Source organism: Mustela erminea, chromosome 10, assembly GCF_009829155.1.
Source record: "Mustela erminea isolate mMusErm1 chromosome 10, mMusErm1.Pri, whole genome shotgun sequence".
Lineage (NCBI taxonomy): Eukaryota > Metazoa > Chordata > Mammalia > Carnivora > Mustelidae > Mustela > Mustela erminea.
The window spans coordinates 3,530,491-3,542,359 of record NC_045623.1 but is presented as its reverse complement, the minus strand read 5'-3'; the positions used below and the strand labels follow the sequence as shown (position 1 = coordinate 3,542,359).

Sequence of the window (11,869 nt, the reverse complement as noted above, 5' to 3'; positions counted from 1 at the left end):
ACATTAGCAATATGTAAGATCTAGAGTTCAGAATGACGATTCTCAAGGCACTAGCTGGGCTCGAAAAAGGCATGAAAGATATTAGAGAAACTCTATCTGGAGAAATAGAAGCCCTTTCTGGAGAAATAAAAGAACCAAAATCTAACCAAGTTGAAATTTAAAAAAAAAAAAAAAGCTATTAATGAGGTGCAATCAGAAATGGAGGCTCTTACTGCTAGGATAAATAAGGCAGAAGAGAGAATTAGTATTATAGAAAACCAAATGACAGAGAATAAAGAAGCTGAGAAAAAGAGAGACAAACAACTAGTGGACCATGAGGGGAGAATTTGAGAGATAAGTGATACCATCAGACAAAACAACATTAGAATAGTTGGGATTCCAGAAGAAGAAAGAGAGAGGGGAGCAGAAGGTATATTGAAGAGAATTATTGTAGAGAATTTCCCTAATGTGGCAAAGGGAACAAGCATCAAAATTCAGGAGGTGCAGAGAACCCTCCTCAAAATCAATAAGAATAGGTCCACACCCCATCATCTAATAGTAAAATTTACAAGTCTTAGCAAAAAAGAGAAAATCCTGAAAACAGCCCGGGACAAGAAGTCTGTAACATACAATGGTAAAAATATTAGATTGGCAGTGGACTTATCCACAGAGACCTGGCAGGCCAAAAAGTACTGGCATGATATATTCAGAGCATTAAACGAGAAAAATATGCAGCCAAGAATACTATATCCAGCTAGGCTACCATTGAAAATAGAAGGAGAGATAAAAAAGCTTCCAGGACAAACAAAAACTAAAGAGTTTGTAAACACCAAACCAGCTCTATAGAAAATATTGAAAGGGGTCCTCTAAACAAAGAGAGAGCCTAAAAGTAGTAGACCAGAAAGGAACAGAGACAATGTACAGTAATAGTCATCTTACAGGCCATACAATGACTCTAAATTAATATCTCTCAATAGTTACCCTGAATATAAGTGGGTTAAATGCCCCAATCAAAAGACACAGGGTATCAGAATGGATAAAAAAAAGCCCAAATCCCATCAATATGTTGTCTACAAGAAACTCATTTTAGACCCAAAGACACCTCCAGATTTAAAGTGAGGGGGGTTGGGAAATAATTTACCATGCTAATGGACATCAAAAAAAGCTGGGGTGGCAATCCTTGTATCAGATCAATTAGATTTTAAGCCAAAGACTCTAATAAGAGATGAGGAAGGACACTATATGATACTCAAAGAGTCTGTCTGGCAAGAAGATCTACCAATTTTAAATATGTATGCCCCAAATATGGGAGCAGCCAAATATATAAACCAATAAATAACAAAATCAAAGAAACAAATCATCCATAATACAATAATAGTAGGGGACTTTACATGCCCCCTCACTGAAATGGACAGATCATCCAAGCAAAAGATCAGCAAGGAAATAAAGGCCTTAAATGACACACTTGAGCAGATGGACATCACAGATATATTCCCAACATTCCATCCCAATGCAACAGAATACACACTCTTCTCTCGTGCACATGGAATATTCTCCAGAAGGGATCCTATCCTGGGTCATAAATCAGGTCTCAAGCAGTATCAAAAGATTGGGATCATTCCCTGCATATTTTCAGACCACAATGCTCTGAAGCTAGAACTCGATCACAAGAGGAAGTATGGAAAGAACCCAAATACATGGAGACTAAGGAGCATCCTTCTAAAGAATGAATGGGTCAACCAGGAAATTAAAGAAGAATTGAAAAAAAAAATCATGGAAACAACTAATAATGAAACCACAGTGGTTCAAAATCTGTGGACACAGCAAAGGCAGTCCTGAGAGGAAAATATATAGAGATAGATGCCTTTCACAAGAAACAAGAAAGGTCTCAAATACACAACATAACCCTACACCTAAAGGAGCTGGAGAAAACACAACAAAGAAAGACTAAACCCAGGAGGAGAAGAGAAATCATAAAGATCAGAGCAGAAATCAATAAAATAGAAACCAAAATAAGTAAATAAATAAATAATAGAACAAATAAACAGAACTAGGAGCTAGTTCTTTGAAATAATTAATAAGATTGATAAACCCCTGACCAGACTTTCCAAAAGGAAAAGAGAAAGGACCCAAATAAATAAAATCATGAATGAAAGAGGAGAGATCACAACCAACACCAAAGAAATACAAACAATTGTAAGAACATATTATGAGCAATTATATGCCAGGAAATTTGACAATCCCATAACCCATAAGCAGTAAGGAGATTGAAACAGTCATCAAAAATCTCCCAACAAACAAGAGCCCAGGGCCAGACAGCTTTCCCAGGGAATTCTACCAAACATTTAAAGAATAATTAATTCCTATTCTCATGAAACTGCTCCAGAAAATAGAAATGGAAGGAAAACTTCTAAGCTCATTTTATGAGGCCAGCATTACCTTGATCCCAAAGCCAGAAATTCAAATCACATCCCATCAAATAAGAGTATTACAGACCAATATCCTTGATGAACACAGATGTGAAAATTCTCACCAAAATACTAGCCAATAGGATCCAACAGTACATTAAAAGGATTATTCTCCACAACCAAGTAGATTTATTCCAGGGCTGCAAGGTTGGTTCAACATCTGTAAATCAACCTATGTGATACCATACATTAATAAAAGAAAGAAGAAGAACCATATGATACTCTGGATAGATGCTGAAAAAGCATTTGACAAAGTACAGCATCCTTCCTTGATCAAAACTCTTCAAAGTGTAGGGATAGAGGGCACACACCCCAATACCATCAAAGCCATCTATGAAAAACCCACCACAATTATCATTCTCAATGGAGAAAAACAGAGCTTTTCCGCTAAGGTCAGGAACATGTCAGGGATGTCCATTATCACCACTGCTATTCAACATAGTACTAGAAGTCCTAGTCTCAGCAATCAGACAACAAAAAGAAATTAAAGGCATCCAAGTTGGCAAAGAAGAAGTCAAACTCTCACTCTTTTGCAGATGATATGATACTTTATGTGGAAAACCCAAAAGACTGCATTCCAAAACTGCTAGAACTTGTACAGGAATTCAGTGAAGTGTCAGGATATAAAATCAATGTACAGGAATCAGTTGCATTTCTTTACACCAACAACAAGACAAAATAAAGAGAAATGAAGGAGTCAATCCCATTTACAACTGCATCCCAAACCATTAGATACATAGGAATAAACCTAATCAATGAGCCAAAGAATCTATGCTCAGAAAACTATAAAGTACTCATGAAAGAAATTGAGAAAGACACAAAGAAATGGAAAAATGTTCCATGCTCATGGATTGGATGAAAAAATATTGTAAAAATGTCTATGCTACCTAAAGCAATCTACACATTCAATGCAATCCCTATCAAAATCCCAGCCACTTTTTTCAAGGAAATGGAAGAAATAATCCTAAAATTTATATGGAACCAGAAAAGACCTTGGATAGCCAGAGGAATATTAAAAAAGAAAACTAAAGTTAGCAGAATCACAATTCCAGACTTCAAGCTCTATTGCAAAGCTGTCATCATCAAGACAGTATGGTACTGGCACAAAAATAGACACATAGATCAATGGAACAGAATAGAGAGCTAGAAATAGACCCTCAACTCTATGGTCAACTAATCTTCGACAAAGCAGGAAAGATTGTCCAATGGAAAAACGACAGTCTCTTTAACAAATGGTCTTGGGAAAATTGGACAGCCACATGCAGAAAAATGAAACTGGACCATTTCCTTACACCACTCATGAGAATAGACTCAAAATGGTTGAAGAACCTCAATGTGAGACAGGAATCCATCAAAATCCTTGAGGAGAACACAGGCAGCAACCTCTTTGACCTCAGCTGCAGCAACTTCTTCCTAGGAACATTGCCAAAGGCAAGGGAAGCAAGGGCAAAAATGAACTATTGGGACTACATCAAGATCAAAAGCTTTTGCACAGCAAAGGAAAAAGTCAACAAAACCAAAAGACAACTGACAGAATGGGAGAAGATATTTGCAAACAACATATCATATAAATGGCTAGCATTCAAAATCTATTAAGAACTTATCAAACTCAACACCCAAAGAAGAAATAATCCAATCAAGAAATGGGCAGAGGACATGAACAGACATTTCTGCAAAGAAGACATCCAGATGGCCAACACACACACATGAAAAAGTGCTCCACATCACTCAGCATCAGGGAAATAGAAATCAAAACCACAATGAGATACCACCTCACACCAGTCAGAATGGCTAAAATTAACAAGTCAGGAAATGACAGATGCTGGTGAGGATACAGAGAAAGGGAAACCCTCCTACACTGTTGGTGGGAATGCTAGGGGTGCAACCACTCTTTAAAACAGCATGGAGCTTCCTCAAAAAGTTGAAAATAGAACTACCCTATGACTCAGCAATTGTACTACTGGGTATTTACACTGAAGATACAAATGAAGTGATCTGAAGGGGCATATGCACCCAAATGTTTATAGCAACAATGTCCCCAGTAGCCAAACTATGGAAAGAACCTAGATGTCCATCAACATATGAATGGATAAAGAAGAAGTGGTATATATATAAAAGGAATACTATGCAGTCATCAAAAGAAATGAAATCTTTTCATTTGTGACAATGTGGATGGAACTAGAGGGTATGATGCTGAGTGAAATAAGTCAATCAGAGAAAGACAATTATCATATGATCTCCCTGATATGAGGAAGTTGAGAGGCAATGAGGGGATTTGGGGGTTAGGATAGGAAAAAATGAAACAAGATGGAATCGGGAGGGAGACAAACCATAAGAGACTCTCAATCGGACGGAAACAAATTGAGAGTTGCCAAGGGGAGGGGTGTAGGGAGAGGGTGGTGGGGTTATGGACATTGGGGAAGGTATGTGCTATGGTGAGTGTTGTTATGCATGTAAACCTGGCAATTCACAGACCTGTACCCCTGGGGCTAATACATTATATGTTAATAAAAAATATATAGGGGCAAAACTTAAAATTTTAGCAAATCAAGTAAAAGAACATGTAAGAAGGATTAAACAACTCAATCAATTAGGGTTTATCTCAGAAATGCAAGATTGTTTTAACATTCAAAATCCAATCAATTTAACTCACCGTATTAATGGACTAAAGAAAAAACTATATGATCATCTCAACAAATGCAGATTTTTTTTCAAAATCTAGCACTCATTTTTGCTAAAATCACTTACCAGAGTAGGAAGAAAATGAACATTCTCAAGTGACAGGAAAAAAAGAGATAAAACGTATCAAAATGGAATTTACTTGAAACCATTAAAAATAATAATAATAATGCAAGATTAATATAAAAAATTATGTTTTTATGTACTAACAGTGAATAGTCAGAAACTGAAGATAAAAAATACCATTTACAATACGATCAAAACATAAAATATGTTGGAAAATATGACAAAATATGTGCAAAAGTTGCTCACAGAAAGCTACAAAACTTAAAAAAAATTAAAAATGACCTAATAAGTGGAGAGATAATTTAAAATTTATGAACTGAAACCTCAATATTGTTAAGATTTCCATTCCTTTTTAATTTAATCTATAGATTTCATTCAATCCCAGTCAAAATTTCAACAGGCCTTTCTTTTCTCTTTTCTTTTCTTTTCATTTTGTAGAAATTGACAAGTTTTTTCTAGAATTTATAGGGAAGTGCAAAAAACCTAGAATAGCTAAAACTATTTTGAAAAAGAACGAAATTAGAAGACTTACATTATCTGGCTTCGAAACTTACTATACACTATATAAGACAATAGTGGTAGCATAGACAAATAGATCAATGGAACAAGATAAGAATTCAGAGATAAATGCAAGCAAAAATGGTCATTTGACTTTTGACAAATACGCACAGACAGCTGAGCAGAGAAAGGGTAGTCTGGAGCAATAGTATAACTATATGCTGTCCTCCACACTCCCTTCCCCTACCCCCACAGAGAACCTTTGTCCATACTTTTCACAGTATACAAAAGTTAACTTACAGAAGAAAACATCTTCTGTAAGGGAAGGGGAAAAAAAAAATCTTTGTGTCCTAGGATTAGGCAACAATTAGATATGACACTAAAAAACAAGATTCATAGAGAAAAAAAAATGGTTCCATTTGATTTTATCAAAACTAAAAACTCTTTGAAACTGTTTGAGAATAAAAAGATAAGCCCCAAACTGGGGAAAATATGTGCAAATAACTTATCTGATAATGGACTTGTATCAAGAATATATAAATTTCAAAAACTGCTCAGAATTCAGTAATAAGAAACCAAAACTCAATAAATAATAGAGGCAGTATTTCAGCAAATAGTTCACTAAAGAAGATACATGGAGGCAAATGAGCAAATAGACAGATGCACAATGTCATTACCCATTAAAGAAATGTAAATTAAAGTCACAATGAAATAGTACTATGTATATATTAGAATGTCTGAAACTAGAAAAACTGAGCATACAAAATACTGGCAAAGATGTTCTGTGGCTGGCATTCTCACATAGTTCTGGTGGGAATGTAAAATGGGACAACCATTTTGGAAAACAGTTGGGTGGTTTCCTTTTTTTTTTTTTAAGATTGTATTTATTTATTTGGTAGAAAGAGAGAGAAAGCAGGAGTGGAGGGGAGGGGCAGAGGGAGAAGAAGAAGCAGACTCCCTGCTGAGTGGGGAGCATAAGGAGGGGCTCAATCCCAGGATCTTGGGTGGTTTCTTAAAAAGTAAAACACACACCTACTAATAACATAGACATTTTACTCCTACAGCTTTATCCAAGAGACATGAAATATATGTCCATCCAAAGACTTGTCATGAATGTTCACAGCAGCTTTAGTTGTAAGAGCCAAACCTGGAAACAATTCAAATGCCCATCAATAGAGTAATGGATTAAAAAATTGTGGTGTATCCATATAATGAGGGCATTTACAAATCAGCAATAAAAAAGAATGAATAATTGATACGTGCAACAACTTGTTTGAATCTCAAAGTCGTTTTGCTGAGAGAAGCCAAACATAAAAGAGTATACTAGATGATTCCATTTATAGAAAATTCTTGGAAGACCAAACTGATTTATAGGGACCAAGTGCAGATCAGTTGCTTTCTCGGGATTGATGGGCAGGAGCAGTCGTGAGGCAGGAAACAAGAAGGAGCACTAGAAAACGTTTAGAAGTGATGGATATGTCAATTACACACCAAAAAGTCGATTAACAGTAAAGTTTGCAAGTATGGTGACTTGGGCTGGTTTCTCTATTTCTGCCTGCTCACCTAGATTAATGGAGGTGTGTTTTGGAGACAAATTACTGGAACATGTGTGTTCTTTGCAGGGAAGTCAAGGCCTGATAACAGAGGTTTGAGAACCATGCATTGTGTCTTCACCATGTGTCCAGCCCTATGTTAAGCACTTTAAAGGAATTATCCCATTCAATTCTCATAAAATCTCTATGAGGCAGTAGCATTACTCTCATTTTACAGATAAGGAAATGGAGCCTAAGACAGCGACCAATGTACTCTAGGTCCTAAGAGCCAGCACTGATGCCCCACGGCTGCACAGCTGGTGCCACTGCAGAGTTTGTCTGCCAGCCTTACCTCTCCCTAAATCTCTGGGATGGGAGAGGGTAATCCCCCCCAGGCCATGGTCGGGGACCCAGGGGCACTGGTACTCTTGCACTGACCATGGCAGACTGCCCTACTGTACTTGGGACTGTAAGCATCTCCGGAATGCAAGATTTTCATTTTAAAACAAGGACGAGTCAGTCACCCTAACTCAGGTTCCACAGAGGCCTGTTTCTGGGCTCTGGTTTACTGACTTTCATTGTCATGACATGTCCAGAACATTTTCTTGGACTAAGGCCAGACGGGTGAGATGGTGTCACAGATTAAAGAGAAAGGGAGGCGCTGTTCTTTTTAATGCTCTTTTATTCTTGTGCTTTCTAATGTAAGGATCACTAGGAAAGATGATTCTAGTCTCTTCAGCCTTCCATTTCTAATTAGGGGCCTCCCTATGCTGGGGGGCTCTGAAGGGAGATAAGAGCTTCTACTTGCACTATGTGGTTGTCACTGAGAGAGAGCTTGTCTAAATGTAGGTCTAGACTAACCCCACCAAGTGATGGGCATGGGCCCTCTACTTGTTCGGCTTCTTCTGCCCCAAGCCACCTAGGTTAGGCCCCTGTTTTGGACTTACAGGCTGCTGTTGGGTTTGGGAGTTCTTGTTCTGAGTATCAGGTGATATGGGTTCAGGCTCCTTGCTAAGGCAAGTGCATTCAGGCTTGGGCTCCAGACAGCAGCACTTGGCCTGAATGCAACACGGGGGCTTCTGCGGGAAACAAGGGAGCTTGTGTGGACAACATGGAGGCTTCTGTGGGCAGCACGGGGGCTTCTGAGGGCAGTGTGGAGATTTTGGTGGACAGCATGGAGGTTTCTGTGGGCAGCATGGAGATTTGGGTGGGCAGCAAGGAGATTTTGGCCGGCAGCACGGGGATTTTGGCTGGTCACACATCTTCTGAAGTTTTGAAGGTCCTAGAAAAAAAAGAACATTCTCAAAAGGAAAGCTGACTGCCTGTCTTCATTCCTTCTCTCACCCCCAAGAGCATCCATCATCAGAATAAAAACCGACACCAGGCTGACAGGACAGGGTTGGATGCTTCGGGGGCAAAAGCTAGTCCCTCAGTTCCATAATTTTCCATGGGTCAGTGCACCGGTTCCTCATCAGGTAACCATTTTCCAGATGGAAATGGAAAGACCAGGCATGTAAGAAAATTGCCTAAATTCTTTTAGCTAATGAGGAATAAGTGTAATGCTTCGTAGCCTGAGTTTGGGTCTAGTGTCAGGCACTTCACAAACATTGCCTCATGAATGACGACAGCCAGTGGTAAACTGTGAGCTTTCCACTAGACACACACTCTTGCGTATCTGGTGCATGTGCTTCTCCAAGCACCTGTGTGTGCATGTGTGCCTGACCTTGCAGAAACGCAGGCATAAGGAGGAAAGGACGTGAGGTTTCTGATAATGGCCATGTGGTTGAAGCAAGCAGAGATTTCTGTGGACTTGTTCACTATGCTCTAATGCCAGAGTACGAGTGACCAGCTCACAAGGTACTTGTTTCTGCCCTGCCCTACTTCCTGCCCATGGACACTTCCATGTTCTCCATTCCATTCCTGCCCTACTATCCTGCCAGTCCCTCCCAGCTCCACTCCAAACGTTCCACCTGATGCTTAGAAAGTCATATCTTTCATCTGTGTTCTGAGGATGGAGTGACTCTGTCCCCCTAAAAATCCCCCTTACACCAAAGACCCCCTGAGGATTACCAGAGTGGGACAGAAAGCTGTATCATTCCCTCTTTGCCATAGAAGTCGCCTTCTATTCACTGAAGATGTGCAGGATTCCCAAATCAGGTGGTTCCTGAAGGACACCTGTCAGAAGACCTACTTCGCTACAAACCCAGGGCTTTGGTTGCCTTGGATGCTAGGTGTCAGGCTCTCAGCCTCAGCTCTTTCCATCTGCAGATCTATCTCAGTCAGCTCATGTATATAAGCCATATCCCCTGAGCCAGGCATGGCTGACACCTCCACCTACTGAAAATAGTAACTTTCAAAGTGACAAGCTGTGTGCTGCCCCAGCCCAAGCTCTCTGCACCTCAACTTTTGGAAATAGCAGAGCCTCATCTCAAGGTTTCTCTGGGAAAGAGTCCTTGGCATATGCCTGAGGAGCCTGCCACTATGCTCCTTGCTGCTGTCTGAGAAGGGACAGACATCTCTTCAGGGTCCAGCATATTGTGAATCTCCTGAACTACTACAGCAGGCATGAAAGAAACTTGAGGATGATCACCTAGCAAGGGCCCCTGCCACTAGGTCTACTCCATCCACACTCCCAAGTCCTTCACAGTTTGGCTGAAGTGCAAACTGGGTCAGCATCAGGTTCTCACCTGCTTAGGGAAAGTAACGGCTGGAGTGGGGTGTTGGCCTCAATTTGTTTGTGACTCTATGCCTTCTAGTCACTTAGGAATTAATTCTGTCCTTCAGGAAGGGTTTTCTACTAAGTTTTAAGAAACAATGCTGGATCCGAACTCCTAAGGGGTGGGAGTGGGGACAAATCATTCAGTCTCTCCTTCCAGGTCAAGAAATGCCAAATAAAGCTGAGGTGACAGAGATCTGCGCTGTTGATGTCTTGACCTGCCTGGGACGGAAAAGGAAGGAGAGGGGCAGAGCAAGGGAGACACATCGAAAATGAACACAGAATGGAGACATCAGCATAAAAATGGGGAAAAAGAGGGGCATAAAGGGCCATAGGAGTTTTGCACTCTGCCTCCTTTGCAGCCTTAGAAGCTGTTTGGTGGAAAACCTGTGTGTGCTTGGGCACCTGCGGCCGTGGTGGGGTGTGCATGTGTGCAGGGAGCCTGGTATCCTCTGTGTCTCTCTGTCATTTGGGGCCAAACCTAAGTCCAGGCTCTGAGAGGTGGAAAGGGAGGAGGGAGTACCTTTCTTATTTTCTGTCTCTTTTCTCTGTCTGTGACTGTTTTTGCCTCCTTTATGACTTCTCTATGCCTGTCTGTGTATCACTGCTTTTCACTCTCTCTTTTTCTCTTCTTTTCTGTTTTTGTGGTTTACCCTTCTCCTCCTGAAAGGCAGTGTTCCTGAATTGACAGTTTGGAGCCTCCTGTCTGTCTGGAAGGCCAGCTCCTTGGGCTTCATCCTTCCAAGTCCAGTCTGGGCTATGATACAGAAGCAATTCTCATCCAGGTCACCAGAGGGCACCCAGAGCTCTAGTCCAGGGGTTGACCTAAGGGTCCCCATAGCCATCCCCTCTGAGAACATCCCCTAGGGACAGCCCCTGGGAACAGGTCCTGAAAGGGGGAAGGTTGCCATGTCAAAGATGGGGAGGAGATGTGGGAATCAGTCTTCTGACTACGACACTGGGAAGGGAATGACAATTGCCTCAGGTCCTGCCTCCTCCTGAACTAGGGCTACTACTTTCGTTGCCTTGCTGCTTAGAGAATATCAAGATTGCCTTCTCTTTGACCCAGCACCCCAGCCTCATCTCCAGCCACTGTCCCTTTCCTGCTAATCAGACTGTCCCAGAGCAGATCCCTGCTAAGTTCTGCTCACCTCTGTCCAGACCTTCACATGTGCTCTTTCTGTGATCTGAAGAACCCCACCCTTTCACTACCTGTGAATCTCAACTTCAAAATCACTGCCTGGAGGAAAACTTCCCTATCCCATAGGATGAGTGCCCCCAGTGTAACCTCCTGGAGGTCCCTGTGCTTCTCATTACATTCTTAAAAAATTGTGATTTCCCTAATTGTCTGACTTCTCTAGTCTGTTGGCTTCCTGAACATAGACATCCTCACCTCTGTTCTACCACCATTCTGGGCGTTTAGATTAGTGTATGATATATGGGCTTCAACAAATGAGAAATGACAGGAAGAGAGGATCCAAAAGACAAACTTTCTCTGAGTTACCTGGTCTGGCTACTTCTCTTCAATTTCTTCTCAATTTATAATGGTCATGCTTGGCTTCACAGAAAAATGGTCTTCCCTCGACAGGTTGCAGCAGATATGAGCTCCTTTCAGCACCCGAGTGACTCCATGACTGTAAGAAGCCAAATGGTTTCTCTTCCTTCCCAGCACCCAGATTCTGAGGTTCTAAGCCTCTGTGACACTGCCAATTCTTCTCTCCCCAAGATTCTGGGACTATGACTGACCCAACAGCACTCCCTGCTGGCAGGACCTCTTGACTCTTCTTGTTTCTTTTCTCTCCTAAAGCACAAAGGGAGATTAATAGTTAACATACAATTATTCAATCATCTAAAACGGAAGCTCATATTTGTATATACCATCGACTATCTACCAGGTTCTGTCCTAAACGTGAAGTGTATAAGCTCAATAG

At 40.8% G+C, this 11,869-nt stretch overlaps 1 protein-coding gene across 1 annotated transcript; it reads right to left on the bottom strand.

Moving 5' to 3' along the window:
- Nucleotides 1-7,886: 7,886 nt before the first annotated feature.
- On the bottom strand, nt 7,887-11,612 carry LOC116568023 (sperm mitochondrial-associated cysteine-rich protein-like). Its single transcript, XM_032303456.1, has 2 exons — nt 11,443-11,612; nt 7,887-8,504 (listed from the first exon to the last, which is right to left on the bottom strand). The coding sequence occupies exon 2, from the start codon at nt 8,482-8,484 to the stop codon at nt 8,110-8,112; it is 375 nt and encodes a 124-aa protein (XP_032159347.1). The 5' UTR covers nt 8,485-8,504; nt 11,443-11,612; the 3' UTR covers nt 7,887-8,109.
- Nucleotides 11,613-11,869: the final 257 nt, after the last annotated feature.